Source organism: Scleropages formosus, chromosome 3 (assembly GCF_900964775.1).
Source record: "Scleropages formosus chromosome 3, fSclFor1.1, whole genome shotgun sequence".
In the NCBI taxonomy this organism is placed as follows: domain Eukaryota; kingdom Metazoa; phylum Chordata; class Actinopteri; order Osteoglossiformes; family Osteoglossidae; genus Scleropages; species Scleropages formosus.
In genome coordinates this window covers 8,059,865-8,085,158 of record NC_041808.1, presented here as the reverse complement: position 1 = coordinate 8,085,158, position 25,294 = coordinate 8,059,865, and the positions used below count along the sequence as shown (strand labels likewise).

Here is a 25,294-nt window from a genome sequence, read left to right as displayed (position 1 = left end):
AGCGGAATGAAAGCAGTGTCCAAAGCGCTGTGCTGAATGAGCATCAACAAGCACACCCTCCAGTGGGTGCTGGAATCCAGCCTCGAAAGCAATCAAACAAGGATCCAAGTGCATCTGCCAACAGGCCCCGGCGATTAGTTAAATAATTAGCTGCCATAAACAATCGCAGCATTACGGGCTTCCGGAACGCTGCCGAGAAACCGATGCGCATTCAACATTTTTGTCCTTGGAGGAAAAGCCATAGCATAGCAAATGTTGTCTCAGTTGAATAAACTATGTAAACTTTTTTCTTTTTTTTAACACAAATACTTTCCAAATTATACAGAATATATTCTGAGTCAGCATACCAAAACGTAATTACAGGGACAGGGAGACGAGCACATCCAACCCAGAACCGGATTAAATGTTGCCAATAACTGTAAACAGGAGACATCAATTAGAAGCTTCAAACATCTGAAAGGCTGGAAAAGGGAAGTAAAATTAAATCCAGACCTGTGTCTGACCTTCAGCTGGTTTAGACGAAGTGATATCACACGGTATTGCTCAAATTTTGAGCAAACAAGCTTCCCGCTGCGTTAACCTCAAGTGGGTCTTGAGTCTTCTGCATGACAGTTATTGGTTGGATGGGGCTCTCAGTTACTCCACATAGAGGGTGCAGTCCAGCGGTAGCCGACGAGTGCGTTCTACGGTCTGCTCGAGACCGAGGAGACGAAGGAGCTCGCATCTATTAGATGACCTGGACGCGGATATATACCCTCAGATCACAGAGGAGGTAGAGAAGACGGCAGGACCGATAGTACCATCTCAATGTCCTCTGACTGCATTTCAGTTATGGGAAAGAGAAGGACATGCCAACGATGACCGAGGCGGCCAGCGGGGGTGCAAATGTCGAGCGACGTCCCCTCGGGGAAGTCAACGAAAAGGGCTAAGAGAACGAGCCGTTTCCTCGGTTGCCGTGCGTGTCGGAGAATGGCGAGGAAACGGAGCCGATCACATGGCGATTCGATGACGCGAGCAGGATCTGAAAGTCACTTAACGTAGGGTGGATGACCGTTTCACCTGTCGGGCATATAACTGCATGTAAACCGTAAAAAAGTGACGGCTGCAAAAAATGCCCAAAAATGTTGCATGCCCAAAATGAATCAAAACGCCCAAAAATATTCTTAAAGAAATGTTACATAGTGGAAAAAACAAAGAAAGTAATGAATGACAACTTCAGAAAAAATAAAATAATGACAACTTTCTGGAAAAAAAAAAAAGCAAGTTCTGGTACCCGACCGTGTGTTACCGAGAAAGAGCGGCGCGTTACAAGAGAGGTAAAATGCTGTGATTTTGAGGACAGAAGTGCGGTTAAGGTCCGCGGCGGCTGATCAATACGTATCTGTCAGCGGGAGCCGTAATCCCGGCGAAGGAGGCCCGCGAGCGGACCGCGCGGCATCCGCGCCGCAGCGCACCCTGAGCAATGGGATCGCCCCTGACATTGCCCTCGGAGATTAGAGGTGACTGCCCTGTCAACAGCAGCTCGCTGACTTATTTTTGATAAATCCTCCGAGTGCATAACTAATGGGCAGATAACCCCTGGCCCCCGGGAATCTTCAATCTGCCACCAGCAGCGGGAGCGAGGTGCCGCGCGTCCCATCCATTATTAATATGGTAATGGGGGCGAGACCGCAACACGGCGGGCAGTTCTTATCAGCCGGAGGTCGCTCTGGCCCCTGTGTTGAAGCACGAGTGCGGTCATCCCTGCCCAGGGTGCAGATGCAGATGCAGATAAAGTTTGCGCTACAATTTTGTTGCGTGATGCGGGGAAGCAACGGCAGGGACGTCCAACCCCAAACGCGAAGGCGGGGACTTCTTCCCTAAAGATTCTGGAAATGAACAAGACGGAGGTAGGAGTTTGCGGCTGAGCCCGTCGCCGCGGCTGCCACGCGGCGACGGAGCGGCCTCGGGGACGAGAGGCTTTCCGGGCCGAGCGCTGGGGCCCAGCCGCGCCGGCCCGGTTATTAGGAATGTTCCGGAACAAGAGTAAACGAGAGCACGGGGCTCGCACTCGTCACACAGGTGACCCCACGCAAAATGTATAATAATGTGGGCCTGGGAGGCGAACGCTGACTCGGCAGCCACGGCGGGCTGTTCTCTGGCGGCAGGGGGATGGGCGCCCGGAAAAAGCCACTTACGACAAAGGAAAGCAGGGGCAGATGATAGCATAAGGGATGCAGTCGGTGCCCTTGCATCAGAAAGTCACAGGCTTGAATCACACCTCTAGTTGTAGTACCCTTGAGCAAGGTACTCACCCTAAAATTACCCCGGTAAAATTACCCAGCTGTATAAATGGGGAAATAATTGCAAGTAGCTTAACGTTCAGAAAAAACAGACAAGAGAAGGTGCTTCCTAATGTGCGGAACTTGGCACCTAAGTCTTCTCACATATTAACCTATGATGACATCTTCCCTGAGTCACCTAACCCCCCAGTCTTTTGACATCCGTTGTTTGTACGCTCTGTGTTTATTGGCATTAGTGAGTGACAATTATCTTATGAAATATTTGGATAGAAGAACATCAAACAATTGAAATTTAATAATTAAGCAAATTTTTTACTTACTAATTAAAAACAACGTGGAAAAAGGAAAGAAGAGATACATCATTTGAACAGGTGTTATTACTGTTAAAAACTGTGTTTTAGACAAAGGGAAACTGCAAATTGTTCCACTGTGTTCCTTCCCACAGTCTAAAGACAAGAAGACACCTGTTTCAGGTGAACTAGTGACTCTAAATCACCTGTAATATGTGCATGTGTGTGTGTGTGTGTGTGCGGTTGCTGTGTGATGGACTGGTGCCTTGTCCATGGTGTATCCTGTCTCATGCACTGTGATAAAGGGATAGGCTCCAGACCACCACGGCCCTGGCTTGGACAAGTGGTTAATGATAGCGAATGAGTCAATTCTGAGGCAAACATGTTTATATATGTGTTTAAAGATGGTTAATTATGTAATTGTTAGATGACTGCAGAAATGAATAGTGGAGTTTGTATATTAATTACCTGATTTTCAAAAAATATTCAGCTGAAGATACGATACATTACTTAGCTACTACGACAAGAAAAAAAAACATATTTTTCCAGTTTTATTCTGGTCATTATAAGAATAAAGAAGATGACAGTTACATAAACTATAAATATAAATTGGTTTATGCATTAAAAATGACTTTTATTCATAGTAAATGCCACCATGTGCTGCCGGAACACACTTAGATGCCTTTAATAAAACAATATTCCGTAAATATTCAGTAACACGCTGCGCGAGGTCAAATTAATTCACAGAGAAAAGGAAAAAGACATCTAATGATAAAATGACTTGGCCTGACTGTCCAAGGCTGTTATGAAAAATAAATATCTAAAAGCTAAGCAACAAAGTGTGAGATAAAAAAGGGGATTTTAATCATGTTCAGATGTGGGGAGGGAGGGGGAAAAAGAAAGAAAAAAAAAAAAAACAGCTGATAGAATTTGGCAGGTCATTTTGGTGGCCGCTCCCGCTGGCCCGCGCCCCCCATCGCCAGTCAAAGTGCTCGTCTTTAATCACGTTGCCGGAGACGGAGCCGCGGCACCGGGGGCCCGCAGGTTGCAGATGGCTGCTTTACTCCAAAACGTTCAAGCTTGACTGACCCATTTCATCAGCTCTGTCAAAGCCTTGCACTGATACATGTTGACAACATTTAATCTTAAAAATTGAAAGAAATGAATTAATATGCAAATTTCATCAGCTTTGTAATAAAAATGTCCTTGAAAAAAGCCGAGAACACGACCCCAGAGGAATAGTGTGAATTATCCGGGCTCTGTTGTTCTTTAAGTTAGTCTGAGGTACACAAGTCCACCAGGAAATCAGCGCGGATCTGACTTGGAAATAATTATGATGGAGGAACAAAACACAAGCAGGTTGAATAAATGGAACAACTTGGGAAAAGTCCTAGTCCTCTTTGTTATTCACTTTGAATTAATAGGATTAGCTCTCCGTTTCAGAACCAAATACACCTCTGTAATTTCTCCAGCCAGCAAAAATCAACATCTCCGTACTTTATGCGCCTCTCATTACGAGCGTGCGCGCGCACACAAATAAATTCAGTCAGGTCTAGGACGCGCACGCAAAAAAAAAGGGGAAAAAATTAAAAAAAAAAAAAATCTCATCCTCCTCATTCGCCGAGAGGAGCAACTCTCGGGAGCGCAGATCTTACAAGACAAAGATTAGCCATACAAAAGAGGCAGGTCCCTTGAAGGGCTCCTCTAGTGGAATTACCCCAACCACAGGACCTCATTATCTGCGGAACATGTACGGAGGAGAAAACCTTTTTCTGTCTGAAGGACAATCGATTAATTAAAAAGAACAACTCAAATAACTGATCTTCCGACGTGATGACGTGCCCGACATAACACCTTTTCCAGAACATTAACATTACAATGTAACAGATGCGGGGAATAATTTCTGACGGCGGAAACGAATCGCTGATCAAGGGCCTGAGCTACGACTGCGCACGGACCAACCTGTGCTCTTACGCCCGCCGTCGACTCATACAGTTATAAATGAGGCGTGCCAAATGATGCTGTCAAAATGCTAAATGGTCTCAAACATTAAGCTGCACAAAGTGTACATTTTGGCCACGAGCAACTTCAGTGGATACATCTATTATTGTACCTGTACGGAATGAGTACCCATCCAGTGCAAACGCCTGGCTTCGGCATCCCTCCGTGTGTAGGTTAACGTGTCTCTCCTTATTGCCACACATGAAAGGTAGTTGTACAATAATAGAGCGTGTATATTTCGGGGGCGCGGTGGTGCGGTAGTGCAGTGGGTTTGACCAGGTCCTGCTCTTCGGTGGGTTTGGGGTTCCAGTCCCACTTGGGGTGCTTTGCGATGGACTGGCGTCCCGTCCTGGGTGTTTTCCCTCCCCCTCCAGCCCTACGCCCTGCTCTGCGGGGTTAGGCTCTGGCTCCCCGCAACCCCACATGGGACAAGTGCTTTCAGATAACGTGTGTGTATGCGTGTATTTCGGAGGGGCCCTGTTCCCAGAGTGGATCCTTCACCTTTTCGTGGGCTCATCACGAGAGTTTACAAACATGAACGGAGAAAACGTAGAGGAGCCCATATGATCCTCATTTCTTTTAATCGAAAACCTGCATCCTACGTTCCATTACCTGGCGCTTTTGGGACCACGTGCAGAAGAGGACCACGTAATCATTAAAACCGACATGCCATGCAGAAGTGCGCCATCTTTCACATGTAAAGAAGTCATTTATCCAGCTCTGTTAGACTATGAACGGCTCGAAAAAGAATATCATTCCCACATCAATGCAGCTCGACAAAATCGGAATTTATAGCGTGGGCGATGGGGATTATGAGTAATGCAAACTATCCGAGAGATGGATTTATAAATGTGCATCCATAGTCAAATGGAGTTTTCAGTGCAATAAATTTGCATCTTTCAGAAATTATAGTCCGAATCTTGACATCTAATCTTACTTTAAGTTTCAGAAGTGTGCCTGCTTTGGATTGCTGAAGAAATATGGTTTTCATTTAGAGCTTATTCTTAAATGGAATGGAGAAATATTAAGGACACCAGAGCACGTAAATCCGAACCTTGTGTGAATAAAAACACCTGCAAAATATTTAAGAAACGGTGACCCGCGTGGACAGCCGGAGCGTCCGCTTCAGACACCGGAAACATTAGCAGTTCACCGGGTTGGATTTCTCTCATTCTGAACACAAATCAGAATGTCACCCAGCAGTATGAGCATCGGTAAAATAACGAGGGAAAAAAGAAAATAACACGTATTGAAAAGATTTTGGCTGAACAGATGCTAAGTCTGAAAAGGATTCTTTGTCTGGCTGAATCTCCCGGTGTACATTAACAGTCCTGTGTTTTTAAATATTGTCAAAAAAAGTCAGTGTAACAGAGATTACCTTCAGAACAAGCTCCCCTCCCGCAGCCTGTACTGCGTATTCGCGTAAATCAGTATGCGGACCGCGGCGTGACCTTGTCCTTGACCTTGAACTCGCGCCGCACCGTCTCCGAACGGGCAGCCCCGTGCTCCCACCGCACGCCGGTCACTCTCTTTCCTCTCTTCCTCTTCTTCTCTGGTATCACGTGGTCTGGAGCTACCGGTTTCGCTCGCCTTGCTCACATTGTGTTCGAAGACCGTCGTTATCGTGAAGCGATTCTGTCCGCTTCAGATTATGTCACGATGGTCCACGAGACCTCTTTTCTGTCATAAGAGAAGTAAGCTTTTGTCTGCAACAAATCTACCAGACTGCCAAAATTGCATAATGCAAAACAGCATTAACCCTACACCCTACACCCTACACCCTACAGCCTAAACAATAATGGCAAAATGGTTAAAGTGGAGAAAAGGACTTCTTGAACAGAGTGAAGTGCTCGTAAACATTTTTGCAAATAAATAAATAAAGCAATAAAAGAAGACTTACAAGGCAAGGTAATCAATATAGTCGATCTCATTTTTGCTACTTGGTGTGGAATTATGAAGAAATTACTTTAATTTTGGTCTTAAAGCACCTCGAGAGATGGGCGCAGTGGTTACAAGAACTGCTTCGATCTCGGTCTGCGTGCACGAGCGACTGAATGGGTCTCCATGGAAACACGAAAACCAAAATAGAACTAAACACTGGACCAAATTTCCAAGCGTAATAAAACTTTCATTGAGTGTAAAAATGGGCATACAAAGGGTAAATAATTAACATTATTAGTCACTTTGGAGTAAAGCATCAGCTAAATGAATAAGTGTAAAATGTCACTGCGTTGAGGATGCATCGAAAAATAGTGTGTTTCCACAATGAAAGTGTAACAAAAATGTTGCTTTTAACTGAGGGGGGGGGGATTTCTAAACTGAAATCAGAATTTTTGTTTTATTTTCTTCGACGTGATTTATGGGAATTTCTAGCGTCGCCCATGTGTAGCACCTACTCCAGGATGGTAGACTTAGCACTGGCTTTGTAGCCCTGACCCTGGGAATGTGGATAACAAGTAGCGGGATTTTGGCACTGGCCCCCGGTGCGAATATTTAACCCTGGGTTTGAAGTCACGGCTCCGGATACGTAGCCCTGCGTCTAGCTCTCTCCGGTCCCTCTTCCCCAGCTATTTCCTCTCTTTCCTCACTGCCTCCCTCCCTCATGTCCATAGGGCCCTCTTCTCCATCACTCCTTGCCCCTCTCCCGCTTCCCCCCTGCTCTCCGCACGCACCCGCTCCCCCAAGATCCATGACGGATCGGAGCAGCCGTATAATAATGAAAAATGTACAATAGTGGCGGGGCCCTGCTTGTGCATACACACCTCCACCCAGGCATTCATCATTCGCGAGGTATTGTCACTGAAAGTTTAATTGCATAAACACTCTGTAACTGTCCTGTCATATTTCTTGTCATCCTCGAGTCTCTCTCCGGGCTCACTATCTCGGAAAACTATAATTGAATTGCAACAGAATCCCGCTTGTGCTGAGGGGAGGATGCTGTGGTGCTCGGGTGCGGGGGAAGGGAGGGGCTATATGAATACAATTTGTTTCCTATCAGCAGCTTTGACAAATTGTGTCACGAGAAAAAGCAAGAGTGATAATTTCCCCGTTCATTGGGAGTACACCTTTTAACTGTTTGCGCTTATCGCCTCAACAGTGGAAGCACCTAGTTAAACAAGTATATACCCGAATAGAACAAATTTAGTGCGACAAAGGGTGTTGAAAGGGAAAAACTGTTCAAAAACAACTCATCGGATTAAGAAAATGTCACCCGCTTTAAATGATGTGACGGAGGTGTCCGAAAGTTTCTTGCCGTACGTTACGTCCCACGCTGCGGAAGTGCATTCGTCGCACGAACGCCTCGCACACATGACGGCAGAGGAGCACCAACATATCCTGCCAAACTCAGGGCAAGCGTTCGGTTTTACTCTCATACGAGGCAGTTTTCGCTCTTGCATCGCTGAGCAAATTTTAGAAATAATGGAAGTACAGTAGGAGAAGAACGCAAAACACCGGCTCTGGAGTTTTGGCGGTGAGAACAGGTGTCTGCCGGCACGTTCGCCGATCGGTAAACCACACTATGAAGTAATTACAACCTGTAAAAAAAGACAAGGCACTTAAAATCCAAGCGAAGCAGAGCGTATAAATACCCGACTTCCCTTTGACATTCTCCGCCGCTTAGCCAAACTCCAAATAAGCTTTTCCTGTGTGAAAACATGTGGCAGCTCCATCAAAAGGCTGAATTTTCCCACAATGCATTCTCAGCACTTGTACTGTATGGGAACAGACTGGTAATGCCTTGTGCCTACCACTCCGGGCTGATAAAAAGCCTTTTTCTGACAACCTTATCAGCCAAATAAGCTTAAATAAAACTGGCTTCTAATAGCCTCGAGACTGCTTTATCCTGCCTTTGTCTTTCAAAGCTGGGATGCCTTCCTCTTTCAGTGATCTTGTGCTTTTCTCTTGACAGGATTTTCAATCTTTTAGGCTGGCTAAGCTGTCATTACTTTCTTTGTTCCTTTACAGAGCCTGTTTTGCGTATGTTCGAGCAGGGTTTGATACTGGCAGCGTAGGGCCAGAGAACAGCTGGAATGCTTAGAGGTTTCAAAAGGCTGGGTTTTCCTCCCACCAGCACCAAAGAAGAATGACGGCTCCATTGCCAGCACTCCACGCAAGCATCGCTGTTTTCATATACAGCCACACTGCACAAATTACACCACGGTCTCAATTTACAGTGGTGTGAATAAGCATTTCCCTCCTTTCTAATTGTCTCTCTTTTTGCAGCCTTTTCATGTTGTTTGACATTTCTGCTTGTTCTAGAATGGAGCCTGAGAAAGGGAAAGTGACACCGGTATTGTTTTGGTGCGGAAGACAACGACGTGTTCAACCGTACGTGCGAAAAGTAGCCGACCCTTCAATGTCAGTAACTTGTTGCGCCGCTTTTAGCTGCAACGACTCCAACTAATTCTTCCTGTTGTTGCTGATCAGGGTCTTACATCAGTGTGGAGGAATTTTGGCCTACTTCTCCATGCAGCACCGCTTTAGTTCAGCAGCATTTTCAGGTTTTTCAGCTGATCAAATCAGCTTCAACTTCGGACTATGACTGGTCTATTCCATGTTTAATTTTGCTTTTTTCAGCCGTTCTAACATTGACTGTCTTGTATGTTTGGGGTCATCGTGTTGCTCCATGACCCAACTACGCTTCGACTTCAACTAAGAGACTGATGGCCTGATATTTTCCTTTAAAAAAATTCACGATTCCTTCAATAACAGCAAGACACCCAGGTTCTGTGGCTACAAGGCACCCCCAGAACATCACACTGCCACCACTGTCCTTGACTGCTGATATAAGGTTCATACTCTGAAAGGCCGTATTTGGCTTTCGCCAGAAATAATGGGCCGATGTAACCCAAAAAGTTCTACTTTCGATACCTTAGTTCACAGAACATTCTTCCAAAATTCTTGGGAGACACCCAGGTGCTCTTTGGAGAACAGTAGATGAGTGTTCATGTTTTTAAGTGAGCAGAGGTTTCTATCTTGCCACTATTCTGTGTATCCCATTTTTTGCACAGTCTACTGCACTTATTATAGAGTTGAGCTGAGGCCTGCCATTCCATGGATAGTGTTCTGGGCTTCTTTTTTAGCTCATTAATAAATTTATGCCTTGTTTGTACAGAGAATTTGGCAGGAGGGCCAGTCCTAGGTATATTCACCACTGTTCCACACTTCCTCCATTTGATGAGTACAGCTCTGACTGTGGATCGATTGAGGTTAAGTGTTTCAGAAATGGCTGCCTAACCATATCCAGACTGATAGACTTCAGCAACTTTTGGGCCTTCAGAAATTTCCTTTGAGTGTGGCATGAGGTGCCTCTATGAACCAATGAATTCCAACTTGACTTTTGCTGGTGAGAGTTTAAGTAGTTGAAAATTATTTTAAGAGAGCTCTGGACCAAATTAAACCCAACCCCATTCCAAGAGCTGGCTAATTCGCCCTTCATTACGTTGATTAAAGTCAGGTGGCAGTTACTTTTTCACACTAGTAGCTGCACATTTCATTATCTTCCACACCAAGGAAATGATATGAAAACAATACCGATGTTACTGTCTCTCTTAGATACCAGTCATATACCATTAGAACTGAAAAATATTTGTCAAGATCAAAAGATCAAATTTAGTGTTAAAAAACTGCCAAAATAAGAAAAATTTAACTGGACAAAATCTTTTGCAATGTTTTGTACAGTCAAACAACACAAATAGCATCACTGTCTCCAAATATAGTCGGACAGCAGAAAAAGCATCACATGGTTCAATGAAATAATTGGTTGCACCTGTGCAATTACAAGTCAAAGCCAGTGTAAATGTCAGCTATATACATAATTTTAATATTGGTTAAAAGTAGCTTTTAAGTAAGCACTCAGAGTACTGTATTTATGGCCACCTCAAGTAGAAGCCAGATTTATTATAAAAAAAAGTTTCCATTTACACATAAAAATGATCAGATAAAAACTATGCAACATGTTTTCATTTAATAATCCTAGGAAAAACAAAATAATAAAAGTGACCGAATGTCCCATTTCAGCTTTGAAGGACACACCAAAGTGCAGAGGAACCTAAACTTCATCCTTATGAACTTCCCTGCCAGTTGCGATTGATGGGTTGTTTTAAATGAAGTTATGTTTATTAGTGATTTAATTTAGGGACAAGGTTAGAGCTTGGGATAAATTAACACATTAGAGGATTAAAAAACATTTGTCTTTGCAAGCGAGGCACTCCCTTATTTATGGCAGCAGGTTTATCAAAAGCTTTAGTGACAGAGAATCTATCTGACCAAGTGATGGTTACTTAAATAATTGCAGAGTAATTTATGATTCTGTTCTACCAACACAGAGAAAATTATCCAAGATGATAACTTTTCCCTCATTGGAGATAATCACGAAAATTAAATGATTAAAGCAAACAAAGGGCCACTTTGGGTGAAATTATATCAAAATCACAATCTGTAATTTCAATTGTCAGAAACGATTAACAACAATATGAATTTAAGCCTGGAGTACAGTTAAAAAAAAACACACTGAAAATGAAACAGTGAGCAACAGAACTGCGGTTTCTGATTAATGATCAGGGCAAACATTTTAATTAATTCTAGTGGTGCAGTTCGATAATAAAGCGGATCCTCAACATTAACGCAGACATAAATTAAATCTTATTATAAAATACAACTTACTGTATGCGGATCAAGGACCAAACTCAGTGTTATAGAGTAAATGTGCTTCACAGCACACTTCTTGGCACGTGACTAAGTTATGATTACATTTTATACTAAAGGTCCTGTTTTCAGCCCAGACAGGTGAGTATGACATGGAATTTGCAAGTACTGTATTTCGTTTCTTAACTATAAAATGTGCTGCAAACCCCGGTACCAGTGGCCAGTTCAGCAGTCTGAAAATGGTGAATCATTATACACACACACACACACATTTTCTGAACCGCTTGTCCCATACGGGGTCGCGGGGAACCGGAGCCTAACCCGGCAACACAGGGCGTAAGGCCGGAGGGGGAGGGGACACACCCGGGACGGGACGCCAGTCCATCACAAGGCACCCCAAGCGGGACTCGAACCCCAGACCCACCGGAGAGCAGGACTCGGTCCAACCCACTACACCACCCCACCCTCTCTGAATCATTATAAAACCCTACTAAACCATCGTCTCATCAAGTGTGTGTGTTTGGCGAGCTGATGCAAGATAGACAGCTCCCAGGGATGTGGCCCTAAGCTAACTGAACAATGACAGCCGGCTGCTGACACTTAATGACCAATTGAACAGATTATAAAGGCAGCTGGCCTGAAGAATGTTGGAGTAATATTGTGTAGAGTAGCCTGAAGAGGGGACTAGGTTTTCATTTTATGCTTTCCTATTACTGAGGCCTGAAAATAAGTCTGTTTTGTCCTTTTAATTTAAAACAGACCCGTTTTGTTATAATCCTGGTGTTTTGTGTCTGAGACCTGGCCATTTGGCTGCTACCCCCCCCCCCCCCCCCCCCCACAATCAGCCGCAACATACATACAGACGTTGCATAAAATCTTCCGATGATGGTTTAATGGGATTCTGGAAGGTTTTTCTATATAACGTTGGAAATAGAGTTATATAAAGACAAGTGGGTATTTCAAAACCGTATTTGCAACATTTAATCGTGTAGCAGAGATACTAGTTTGTAGGGCTGTACGAAGAGGTTGGGGCACTACAGCAATGGCAAGTACAACCAGAAATCTTTCCGCATCTCTATACCACTAAAGATGGGAAACAGTGTTACAGGTTACCATACTGCATTAAAGAAACAATTTTCATCCAAATGTACAACTGGAATTAACATATAGGTGTGAAAGAACATACAAGTGAGCAGGTAAGTCATTGTTAATACCAGAAATACAAAAACACCGAATACGCGAACTTGAACGTTTCCGCATTTAAAAAAGTGAATCTGAACAAATCGATACAAGAAGCCTCGTAGAGGGAAGGAACTGGATTTGCTACTCCTGTAGCCAAATTATGTGACTGTTGTGTTTTTTCTTCTTTCAATTAGGATTTAACGCAGCAAAATATATCTAATCTGCTGTGGGCCTGCAAACAGTCTAGCAAAGCTCAAACCGAAATGCACAAAGAGGAGCAGTGTGGCAAAAACCGATGTTTATTTAACAGAATACCGCTCTCTCCTTCTGACAGAAAGGCAGATGGGCGAAAGAATTGGATTCGCATCTTTAATCAGAGAGAGGCGTGAGTGAGAATAATTAAAGTCTGAGGCCGCGCAAAACAAAGACAAGTAAGAGAAACCACCGCCAAGGGGAATACCACTCCATTTCATTCTGGTTAAAAAGTGCCACATTTGGTCTTTCAGAAGAACACGCCCAGAGGAAGAGCAATGCGACACTCCCCGAGTGTGAAATCGAAGGGTAGCAAAGTGGGCAGCGGGTGGCGCAGTGGTTAGGGCCGCCAACTTTGTACCTGAAGGATCCCGCTTGAATCCTTGAGCAAGGTACAGTACTTGCAATGAAATAATAGAGTAAAAATGACCATTTTTTTTACCTTAAAATGAGGGAGGGAGTAGCTCTGGAGTAAAGTGTCAACAACACGTATGAACGTGCGCCACGTAACAGTGAGGGTAGGTGTTCACTTTTCACGTTGACCCGTCCAGCGAAAGCGCACGATTAGACGGTGTGGAAAAGACTGGAGAATTCCTTTGTGGTGACACCTGTGTCTGCTTAACCTCGTAGCATCCTCGTCTTTACCGACACCTGCGTGAGACCAGCGCCTCCTTAATTGCCACGGCTGACCGGGCTCCTTCGATACGCCGCATTAGACCATTTGTTCCTGCTCTATACTCTGATCGTGCGCTGGACATGCGGCCTTTTTCGTAAAAATACCTGTCTGAACCAATGGAGTATTTTGCCTAACTGGCTGCAGGAGTTATTGTTTTCACTGCAGTGATTTGCTCTAGAGTGTCCGGTGTGGGTGGGGCTGTCTGGTGGGTCGCATGGGACCCGGGCGACGTGCCCCGTGGCCCCAGCACAGCCCTCTCTGAACACGGCTGCCCAGGTGAGGAGCTGTGGGGACGTCGGTAAGGGTTCTCTTAAGAAAGCCATTGTGTGCGACGCCCCTCGGCGCCACCCCTCTCGTCCCTCCCGCCATCGCTGGCGAGGTGAGCGGGAGGCCAAGCTCGTGGGGAGAGGAGCGGGATGCGAGACACGCTCCCGCCTCACATTAATTCACAAGACCGGGTCGAGGTCATTCTCGCCTTTCTCTCCAGATCCGCTGGGACGGGAGAGGTGCCGGAGAGGAGGCGCCGGCAAACTGCCCGTGCGCACGCTCATGGCTGAAACACACGTGTCGTACTCATGTAAGGCCCGACATAACACGCTCTTTCACACGTGCACACGACAGACTGGCACAAGCCCACGCGCACCCATAGACCATTCCGGAGGAAAAGTGGAGTGGGCAATACATGTCTATGAGGGCGAAATGATGTGTGTGTGTGTGTGTGTGTGTGTGTGTGTGTGTGTGTGTGTGTGTGTGTGTGTGTGTGTGTGTGTGTGTGTGTGTGTGACGGCCTACGGAGATCCACGTCTGCCTGGTACCCCAGCGAGGGCTCGCGCTGCAGACCCTCACCTCCGGCTGGGTGAGTCACGCACACCTGGGTATCTAATGGACATGTGGGTTGTCATTAAAGGTTTTTCCCAAATCTAGTTTTGCTTATGCTAAAAATTAAATGTGAAATTAGGTGCGAAATCAGTTTTGGTATGAAATCAGTTTTTACCGGGTAAAGGCGGTCAGTCAGTTGTACTGTTTTTATGTCCAGGAGGTGCAGGCAGCCAGAGAAATGTGGACCCCCACAGGTCTGTACTTCTCCACTTCGTCGTTGGGAGTTTTTTGTTTTCCACTCCTCAGCTGGCACCTGGCTTATTTATCATTTTTGTCTATTATTACAGCCTGTAGATCTCTTACATTACCACAAACTAGTTTTATATATAATTTATTTGCAACTTACACTTATAAAGTGCCCCGGTTTGTATCTGCATCTATTCAGAGAAATTCAGTCTGTAACCAGTATATAGAAATAAGCATAAAAAATGTGATACAGCATTACATGAACTCATTATAAGCATTAAAATATAAGGAGTTCATTTTAATTCTGTTTTGGTTTAGTTCCTAAAACCATCCCTTTACAAACTGCAATGAATCTTAAGCATTAGTTAATAGGAAAAAAGCGAAATTCAATAATATTATAAAGAAAACAATATTGTGCGAAACAGCGTACGTGAAATGTACATTTCAACGTAAGGATTTACTGGCGCATCTGGCGGATTACACGTTGGAGAAAGTGGCCGGCCCTGCAGACACACAGCAGAGACGGAAGGCAAAGGCCTCGTGTTCCTTTGATTACTGTCCACTCCTGCTGATAGCCATCTCACACACCGCACGTCACCTGGTGCGGGTCGACCGCCGCAGCGGACAGCAGACAGCGGGCATCGGACAGCGAGGCCCTCTCCGACACTGAGCGCTCCGTCAAAAGAGACTTTGATTCAATGCTTATAGGTTCCTTTTCAACATTATAGCTATAAAAACGGCATTTTTACAATTACCAGACACAGCCATCAGGACTATTTGCGTTACGTAACCAGAAAAGGTCTACACTCATTCATCTGGCACTTTTCTCCAAAGGGACTGGCAATTATTCACCCATTTATACAGCTGGGTAATTGTTACTGGAGCACTTTAGGGTAAGTACAGTGCTCAAGGGTACTAGAGTCAGGAAGGGGATCGGAACATGTAACCTTTGGATGCAAAGGTAGCAGCACTAACCACTACACTACCCATAGAATGAGAACAGAATCCACCAGTGTCTCTGTATTTCCTTTGAATGACACCTTGTATTATTAGTGTCATATATAACTAAACAACATATATAGAAAGAACGTGATGCTACAGGTGTGTCTAAATGCCCCGTTTCTTTTTCCCTTAAAATGTCACACCTCTACACGTGGGGTTTATCCAACATCAGAGTGCCGTTCCTCCGTTAACACAAAACACTTGCAAAGTTATTGCTAGAAATCAAAATAGCTATCAGGTAAATGACAGAAAGATCCGTCACCATGATACTAATATATGAAAGTAACATTTCAGCCAGTAGTTCTCCTTGAAATACAACACAGGATGAGAGGCAACATTATTATTATTATTATTATTATATGAACGATGAGTCTGAATAACAAAATTTTGAATGACAAGCAATCACAAGTGTGAGAAAAAGTACCTTTCTGAATTACCTGGATTCCTGCATAAATGAGTCCTAAAATATGATCTGATCTTCATGTTTAAGAATGAGCAAGTCAGAGTTCTGACCTCATTCCCGTTGAAATGCTGCAGTGCGATGGGAAGCAGGCCGTTCAAGTAAGACATCCCAAAAATACACGTGAACCGAAACAGTTCTGTACAGAGCAATGGGTCAAAATACTACAGAAAGCACTTGGTTGAGGTTATTACCATTAAAGGAGATTGCAGCAGTTACTAAAATAGGGTATTGTTTCTTACATAAAACTGTCTTCATTATTAATATGACTTAGATGAAGACCGGATCACTTTAGAAGCCTTTCATGCTGAATTCCACATAATTCCAAATGATCCTCAAACTTTTTCTCACAACTGTAGACCTACAGACACCTGGAGGGTTTATGAGCTCATGCTTCAGAATCAAGCTCCCAGTTTCTCGCGGTGGCTGTGATGGGCGGGTTCTCCGCCGACTGGCCACCAAGGCGGCTCTCCGACCGGCCGAGCCGAGAGCAACAGGCTTCGCGAACCGTCATCTCCTCGCCTCGGTGGCCAACATCAGAAAAGAGGCTGGTGGAACCCTGAGTGACTCCGTGTGCGTATGGAAAGCTTAGGTAATCTTTGACCTTCCTAAAAGATGCATTCCACAAGAAGGACCAAGGACTGTGCAGGATCAAGAGCATTAATACCTCTTAGAGGTGGCCATGAGCCCTTCGCACAAAAACAAGTTATTTATAGCAGTGCTAAAAAAGCTGCTCTCTGGGGAAAGTGTCTGTGCCGCACAGAAAATGGGCTTAATTACCCACTTAAATGCCGCCATGGTGGAGGACTCGAGCTGCCGCCATGGTCCATATTCATCTCTGCCTGGCAGGCTGTGAGCTGCCCAAACTCCAGCTCCCTTCTTCCAAGACCACGGAGGATCGAGGCACCCGGGCCATCACGTGTTCCAGTTCCTCTCTTGTGGGCAGCCATACAAGGCTATCAAGACTCAGACGATGAGGCACACAAACAGCATTTCCTCACGTTACAAGTGCACATTATAATTCATACGCGCACCTGAGCGGACGGTAAGACCGCGCTGGCGACATCCGGCTATAAACTGGAGGCAGAATGCGGTGAACGCTTTACGCTGGTAACACACCGCATGTCCGCAGGTCATATAGTTACTGATGTGTCGCCCATCGCACCGATTTCTCTTTAGTCTGGATGCTGTTTGCACTGGGCTCATATGACTTACAGAAAACACCACATCGAACAACAGAACATTACTTATTCCACGTTCAATTTACTACTTGGGCAAAAAGAAAAGACTATGAGGTGATATTAATCTTCATACTACAGATGATGGCCTCAAAGTAGGTGTAGCATCCTGAACTCCTGTATCCCCCAACACACACACACACAGGGTAAGGAAAGAACAGTGTCTATCTGCGATGTATTATGCTTGTATCTATACTTTTTCTGTTCTCCCTGTATTATACTAAAGAGTATATGGTGTTTCCAAGCAGTAACTTCTACAACCAAGTTTCTATTTCTATTTCTTCAAATTTCTATACTTTCCACACTACTCTCACTGTACTCTCATTATAGTCTAATTCTGCTCCGACTGTACTATGTATATACCCTCAATGTACTCTCTCTGTACCCTCATTCTACTCTCACGGTACTCTTGCTGTACTCTCACAGATGCCAACACACCCATTTTCACTGATTATTTGTCCACGTTCATTTCCTGCCCTCGATAACACGGGTGTCGTGCGGAACCGAGGGAACTGGGACGGCCGGACCCAACTGCTGAGTCGTCCGCGTGGATCCGAGCGATCGGGCAAGTTCTCGGTGTCGGGGACAGGCGAATGGTAGGTTGATCGGCCGTCGGCGTCGGAACAAAGATCCGTGGATGTGGTCGGGAAACAAAGCGAAGGATCGAAAACCGGAGGACGAGGACTGAGAAGAAGGGTTGCGTGGGAACCGGAAGTCACGAAGGAGGGTGGTTGTCTCTGACGAGATTCCGCAAAGCTATGGGAGCTGAGGAGCATCTTTTACATTTACATTTATTCATTTAGCAGTCGCTTTTGTCCAAAGCGACGTACATCTCAGCAAAAGTACAATTTATGCATTACATTGAGAGAAGGAGACGTAGCTGCAGACATGAAAGTCTCAAGCAAACCTAGTTTGTTCCCTACCACTTGCTGCACCGAGCTTCATCGTTCAAGTAGGTGCATAAGACACAGACAAATCCCGATACCCACAACAATTTTTTTTTTTAAATCTTTTTTATTAAATATTATAAGATACATAAATGGGTATCTATAGGGTAAGCGGTTAGTCAGGTGCTAGACTAGAGTCGGGTGCTGTCGACTGAGCTGTGGGCGTGAACGTGACAACGGGGCCCGGAGTATGACACTGAATAAACAGAGACGCTGTGTTGCTCTTTTATTTAATTCAAGGAGAACTTGGCATGCGGCGTTCCTGGGATTCCTGTGCAGCCACTGTAGAAAGCAGGGCGGCGAGCTATACGAATTGCAAAGAGCACAGCCGTGCCGTGCCGTGCCATGCCACGCCTGCCTGAAGTCTGCTCTCAACCTTAAGCATCTCGCAGTGTTACAGGAAAAAGGGAAATTCGTAAGGAGGACGAATTGCTGTCTTGCCTCGATGTTCCCCCAACAGAGGCTGGACAAATGAAAGAGCAATTCCCTGTAGAGCGCCTTGCACCGCTGGGCTCGCATCGCTGGATAACATGTTCACTGAGCACAAACAAATACAACAAGTCATAATACCGCTGCTACTGCCACGGGCCCACACCGCCACCACTATTATTATTCATCGTGCACCTCGACAAGACATCATATTTAATACTTACTGTTATGGTCTAAAATATCCATGTTGGCCTTTCAGCTCTGATTATAACAATCGGCTCAGCGTCGTACCGAACCCCACGTGCGAGAGATCCAGCACCTGCATCCGTGAGACCTTAACAGCGAATTACTGCTCCTCACACTGACCGAAAGGAGTTCATTCACAGGTGCCCAACAGGAGGGATTCCTCATCAAATGTGGAACTACACACAGGTAAGAACGACCACAGCGATACACTTTACTGGGCAAAAATTACATCGTTTGGAGAGAAGCTTCTACGTGAAAAGTGAAACTGAAAGTGAAATACAACCACTTCCATCTTTCCATCACTTCCTGATCTGTCCACAAACAGAACAGAAATATATACATAAATATACTTGTTGATTAGATATTGGCTCATTTACATCTATTAATTTAGCTAATTCTTAGCTCCAAAGCAACATATAATGTTGAGGTACCTACATCTATTTAGCCATTTACACAACTAGGTAATTTTTACTGGAACAATTAAGGGTAAGTACTTTGATCAAGGGTACTACAGCAGTAGGTGAAATTCGAACGGCACTTTTCAGATCCGAAGGCAGCAGCTCTAATCCCTATGCGATCAGCTGTCCCACGGCATAATAGCCAATTATGAGACATTTCATACTGCGATATACTGCGATTGGTATTTTATTTCTTTCTGTCGAGAGCATATTCAAATGTATTTATCACTAAAATTAAACTGCATGCAAAAGGATTTTCAGTATCAGTGCTATAAATAATTTGAAGTTTTTCTTCGATTTACTGCAGAGGCAGCAACTACGAAAAACGAATAGGTACCTCCCTCCAATTTCGCTGACGAATGTTCTCAGGGGTGCACAGCTGATTTTTCATCGTTCCAGCGGGTCGTTCAATATTAGCAGGAAGTTACTGCAACAAACTCTAACGGATTCTATCGCTATCGCATCGTGCCATAACGGCCGTATGCCGTGATGCGTAAAGTACATCGCTAACGTGAAAAGGGCCGACTTCACACCCGTACATAGGCACGGTCGAGAACAACGTACATCTGTGCACGCTCGGTGCAACGGGCACCCCACCGCAAATATCCAAGCACCGAAACAACATTAATAAAGGCAAAAGTTTTACTACTTCTTGGCCTTTGCGCGTAGCAGCCTACCCCCTCCTCGTTCGCTCGGTCGGCCGTCTCAGTGGTTCGGTTGTTCGACAAACAGCTGGCACCAGGGGTTTCTGGGAAAAAGCTGCATTTGCATTTCAAATGTCATGGATGGAAGACACCTGTTAAAGGCTACAGCAGCTTCCACTGAAATCAAAGGTCTCACCTACTGGGAGGCCAAGTTCGCACAGCCCCGGGGCTAGAACACACACATGCACACGCACACGCGCGCACGCGCACACGCACACGCGCACACACACACACACACTGCTGCCCACAGCCATAGAGCCCCAGCCAGCTTCGTGCTGGTGGCGAAAGTATTGATGAAGCTTCCATCTTAGCTGGCATTTAAGGTCCAAGTCACTGAGCAGCGTGCAGCTGTTCAGCAGTTACATTCATGGTCCTGGCACAGAATACTAATTCGAAATCGAAATCACGGTAAAACAACAATATTGTCATTTCATTCAGTCGCCATTCCGTACATTGCAGTGGTGCGCATATTACCTGACCTGTGGTGACACAAGGGTACGATTTTACAGAGAGTAGAACTAGAATCTGTAAAAATCATAAACAGTGCCGGCATGTTATTATTCGGTACTTGCTATACATGTCATCTTCTGTAAGAAATAAACAACAGTGCTATGGACACATTGTAAGTGTAAAGGTCCACAGTCGGCTCTGTTGGTGGGGCTGAATCCCGAGAGTAAAGTCATTGTCATAGTCATACAGCAACAATATCAATATCATGATTACTTGTAAACTGGTTTAGAATTGTTACTAAATCTAGAATGCCCAGGAGGGGTGGGCAACCACCAGCCCTTGGACCCCCAAGAGGTTTTTCTCCCTCGACTTTCAGTTGGGAGTTTTTGTTCCTTTCCTCCGTCGCCAGTAGGCATACTGTGCTTATAGCTCCATAAAAGTACTTTGTTATGATAGTCGGTGGACAACTGTCTCCTTCTTTATTTACATTTACATTTATTCATTTAGCGGACGCTTTTGTCCGAAGCGATGTACATCTCAGCAAAAGTGCAATTTATGCATTACATATTATCTGATGTATTTGCTTTTCTTGCCTTATGCCTGTATTAAAGCGCTCTGTGTCCCTGAGTGAGAAGAGCGCTCTATAAAAATACGTACATTGAATTGAATTGAATTAAATTGAATTGTCCACACGACTGTACAGGTTGTGTAATTAAATCACATCTCTTTATAAAAAAATTGAAAGATTCTGAGGATAACACACATGTAAGTTCTTGTTTTCTTGCTCGGTTTTGTGTTTTTTAAGTCTGCATACAGGTTCAGTGTAATGTAACGATAAAACAAATCTTCTGTTTAAGTGTCCGCCTGCAGCTACTAGCTGGGGAGAATAAGCCATATCTATTACCGGAGACTTTGTTTTGAAAAAAAAAAAAAAACTTTAGTTCCGATACATCTCGGATAATCCGTTTTACCATCAGCTTCTAAATATGGGCCAAAGACAAAGGCTTTCATTTTCATGAAAGGCAAATTATGGGCAAAAACAAGATTCGTATCTTTAAGACAAACACAGACTCAAACGCTGGCGGGTCGCAAACAAGGCAAACGAACGTTGAAGGGGATTCGCAGGTCCCGGACGTACCGTCGTAAGTGAAACGGGACTCCTGCTGTGGCACAAATGGGCCTAACGGGTATCGCTAAAGGGCGAAAACGGATTCGACGAGTTGGGGGGGGGTGGACATGAAGATGCCGCTCGAAGCTCGCTCGGTAAAGTCCTTTCCATTATGCTGCTGAAAGGGAAAAAGGGAAGTCCCACGGGGGGAGCGTTGGCGTCCTTTGTGTGGTAATAGAGCAGATTCATAAGAGTTCCTGCGCACGCAAACAAGGGTCGATGAGAGGACCCTCCCCTCGGTCACGCGGAAACGAACGCCGGGACACTGCGGGCCCCGTCGCTCTTCCGTACAGCCTCTGTGAAATATCTCCTCACAAAAAAAAGCACGAAAAGGACAAAACCACAAATGTGGAACTTCAATTAATTTAAAGCCCCAATCAGCAAAGAATAAATCCTTGGCAGATCTAATTACTGAGGCTCTCGGAAGACCCGAGCTGAACGGCCAATCTTCCTCCTGTTTGAACAGCTTGATGAACTAAGGGACTGATGGATATCAAGTCATTTTGTTTAATTTATAAATGGATTTTCCCCTAATACTTAAATTATCATCAGTACAACACAATGAAAATGGGAACATTTGGAAGGCAAAGTCTATAAGAGCCCTGAATGGAATTCCAATGAGGAATGTCACCTCTTTTCATTTCCTCTATTCAGTTGCTCTAATTAAATCGGGCGCTTGGTAAGCCTCCGTTACAGTATAGCCTCCCTGGTTTTTTCTTCTCAGCCCCCCAGGGAATTTGGGGCAAGACTGAGGACGCACTTCAGGAGTATCACGTCACAGCCTTGAACGCGGCCACCCTCACGCTGGATCCGTCACCAAGGAGAGGCGGCGAATACGGCATCTGATGGGGATTGCTAGCCCGCAGTTAAGGAAAGTATATTCCATATTCATTCATAAGACACACACACACGCACACACAGGAGCCCTGTGATTCAGAGCACTCTAACAGTATAGTATGAAAGCAGTGAGACTTCAAGTGAAGCAGCAGCAACTGCGCAGATGAAGTTTTAGAGGCCAAACCACAGAAGGAAAAAAATAATACCTCCTCACTAACATGAGAATGACTGATGAACATACTCAATATTAATGGGAAGAAACTAATTAATTTCTTAATTAAATGGAGAAGAACATGTGGCATCAAACCTGGATCAGTCTGTGAGGGTCTACCACTGTCGTCCAAAGACGTGTTTCAGGTAAAGCGGTCATTCTAAATTGCCCATTGTGTGTGTGTGTGTGTATGAGATTGCTTTGTGAATGAGTGGCATGCCAACCAAGGTGTACCCTGTCTGAGTTCCTGTGCTTCTGGACTAGGCTCTGGGCCACTGCAACCCTGATTTTTTATTATTATTATTATTATTATGGGGGCACGGTGGCGCAGCAGGTTTGACCAGGTCCTGCTCTCTGGTGGGTCTGGAGTTCGAGTCCTGCTTGGGGTGCCTTGTGATGGACTGGCATCCCGTCCTGGGTGTGTCCCCTCCCCCTCTAGCTTTATGCCCTGAGTTGCCGGGTTAGGCTCCGGTTCCCCACGACCCCGTATGGGACAAGTGGTTCAGAAAGTGTGTGTGTGTGTGTGTGTGTGTGCCTCTTCCCTCAACTTCAGACAAACAATGTTGCACTTGGGTTCAGCCGTCCCAGCTCCCTGTGTTCTGCGTGACACACATACCCTGTGCAAAACCCTTGAATGAATTTCTTTGGTCTCTTGTTGAGAGTTGAATTCAGCAAGAACCAGGTGAAATATTTGACTACTTATTACTACTACTACTGATAATAATAATAATAATGGAAAAGCTGATGTTGCAAGCCAATGGGCAATGACTCATTTCAGTGTACACAAGAAAACATATTCACTGTGTTTGGTTAGAAAAAAGCTGTTCACTTGGAGACGGTCAAAGTCACCACATGACAAAGCACATGCGAGAGTAGCATGCACATGTGCCCCCCCCAGCCCCCCACCTGGCTCTGGGGTCTCTGACTGGGAGGAGGACGAGGCGGAGCTGGCACCATCCTCTGCGGCACCCTGGGAGAGAAGCCCCCGGCCCGGAGGCAGTTTCATGCCCAGCTGCTCGGCCACCTCCACGTGGTCTCCAGGGTGCACGTAGTCGAACACGCTGCTGCCCGTCAGCTCCACCTGTCACGGGACGGGATGGGATGGGAGGGGAGGGGAGGGGAGGGGAGGAGAGAGAGGGATAGCGAGGGGCATCATCACCAGGGCATCATCAGACCAGAGCGGCTTCATGGCCACAGTGTCCCACAGGACTGGAGCCAAGGACACGAGGTTGGCAGAGACACAGAGCAAACACGCCTCTCTCTGCAGCTGCTCGCTTTAGCCATATTTCACACCCTTCCCTGAGAATTCCTGCCACGATAAATGACTCACTACAAAAATAACTCACAGTTTCATTAGTCTATAGAAGAAAACGCTAAACACACAGTACATTTGTTACTAATTGCACATGCAGCGTAAAGGTGTCCCATTATGGCCGGGATGTGACAATTATTAAACGTATTTCATCACAACCATACCATTCGCATGACAAAACTTGGTGGGATGTCCCCGTGCAGTTAACATCAGAATGAGACACCCATGGCACATGTAACTTATTGTCACTGGGGCAACATATGGCTTTTACAACATAGGAGAAGCGCCTCTGGTTTGGAATGAATGACTGGAGCGACAGTACATCTCCTTTAGCTGTGTGTGTGCCCATGTGTTGCTCAGCGATCAGGTTAGCTCCATCGGGATAGAGGGATTACACGGCAATAATCCCGTCTTACTGCAAAACCTCTTTAAGCAATTTAGACCTTAATGAATTACAACACCGAGCAGAAACAATAACAAAAAAAAAAAAAAAAAAAAGAAATATTAAATACTGTGGCAATTTTCCTGTACCTGAGTTCTGCTGGAATTTAGAAATTTCATTATATCAATGGGAAAAAAATCCTGCTATGAGTCAAATCACTTTTTGGGCAAAAATAAAGGACATATTTCAGTATTTTCAGACAGTGCGCACACACACACACGCGCACACACTTTATGTACCGACACAGAAACCTAACAACTTCAGAGCACTTTGACTTTTTAAAGTCATACAATAAATATCAAAGTAAAACTGTTTTACCCACAGAAGACCCCAGTTACCATGACTGCAAAGAAAGAGCTCAGCTTGTGACGTGTAGCGATTAGGTCGTATGGGAAGACAGAGGACAGAAAGGACAACAATGTCTTTCACCTCAAGAGTATCATCCCATCAGGGAGGTGATTTCAGCTTCACAGTATGGAATTACACTGCAAACCGTAGAAGAATAATGCGGAATTCTGGGAAAACCTGTCGGTGTTCAGAGGAGCGTAAACAGGGGATTCACAAACAGCTCCTGAGTGTAAGATGACCTGACAAGAGATCTATTTCCATGGTCTCACCTGTCTCTTCTTCCGCAGAAATTCTTTCATCTGTGGACCACAGTCCTACTGTCACATCCACGCCCGCGCCTCAATCGACAGCACCCGACTCCCTCCTCGGCTCCCATACCTTTGCGGAATCTCGTCAGAGACAACCGTCCCCTTTCGTGACGTCCAGTTCACACACAGCCCTTGTTCCCAGTTTCGACCCTTCGCTTTGTCCCCCGACCACGCCCATGGATCCTCGCTCTGACTCCGACCGCCGATCGACCAACTCCTCGCCTGTCCCCGACACCGAGAACTTGCCTGAGCCCTTGAGTCCAGACGAACGACCCTGCACTTGGGTCCGGCCGTTCCGGCTCCCTCGGTTCCGCGTGACACCTACTAAATACAGTACA

General features: G+C 45.3%; 1 protein-coding gene across 2 annotated transcripts in view; it reads right to left on the bottom strand.

Moving 5' to 3' along the window:
- Positions 1-25,294, bottom strand: part of npas3 (neuronal PAS domain protein 3) — a 281,400-nt gene that overhangs the window by 24,958 nt on the left and 231,148 nt on the right. For both annotated transcript variants that reach the window (XM_029250682.1, XM_029250683.1), the window contains exon 6: positions 23,453-23,627. In XM_029250682.1, coding sequence (XP_029106515.1) covers positions 23,453-23,627 — 175 coding nt within the window. The remainder of the gene's footprint in view (positions 1-23,452; positions 23,628-25,294) is intronic.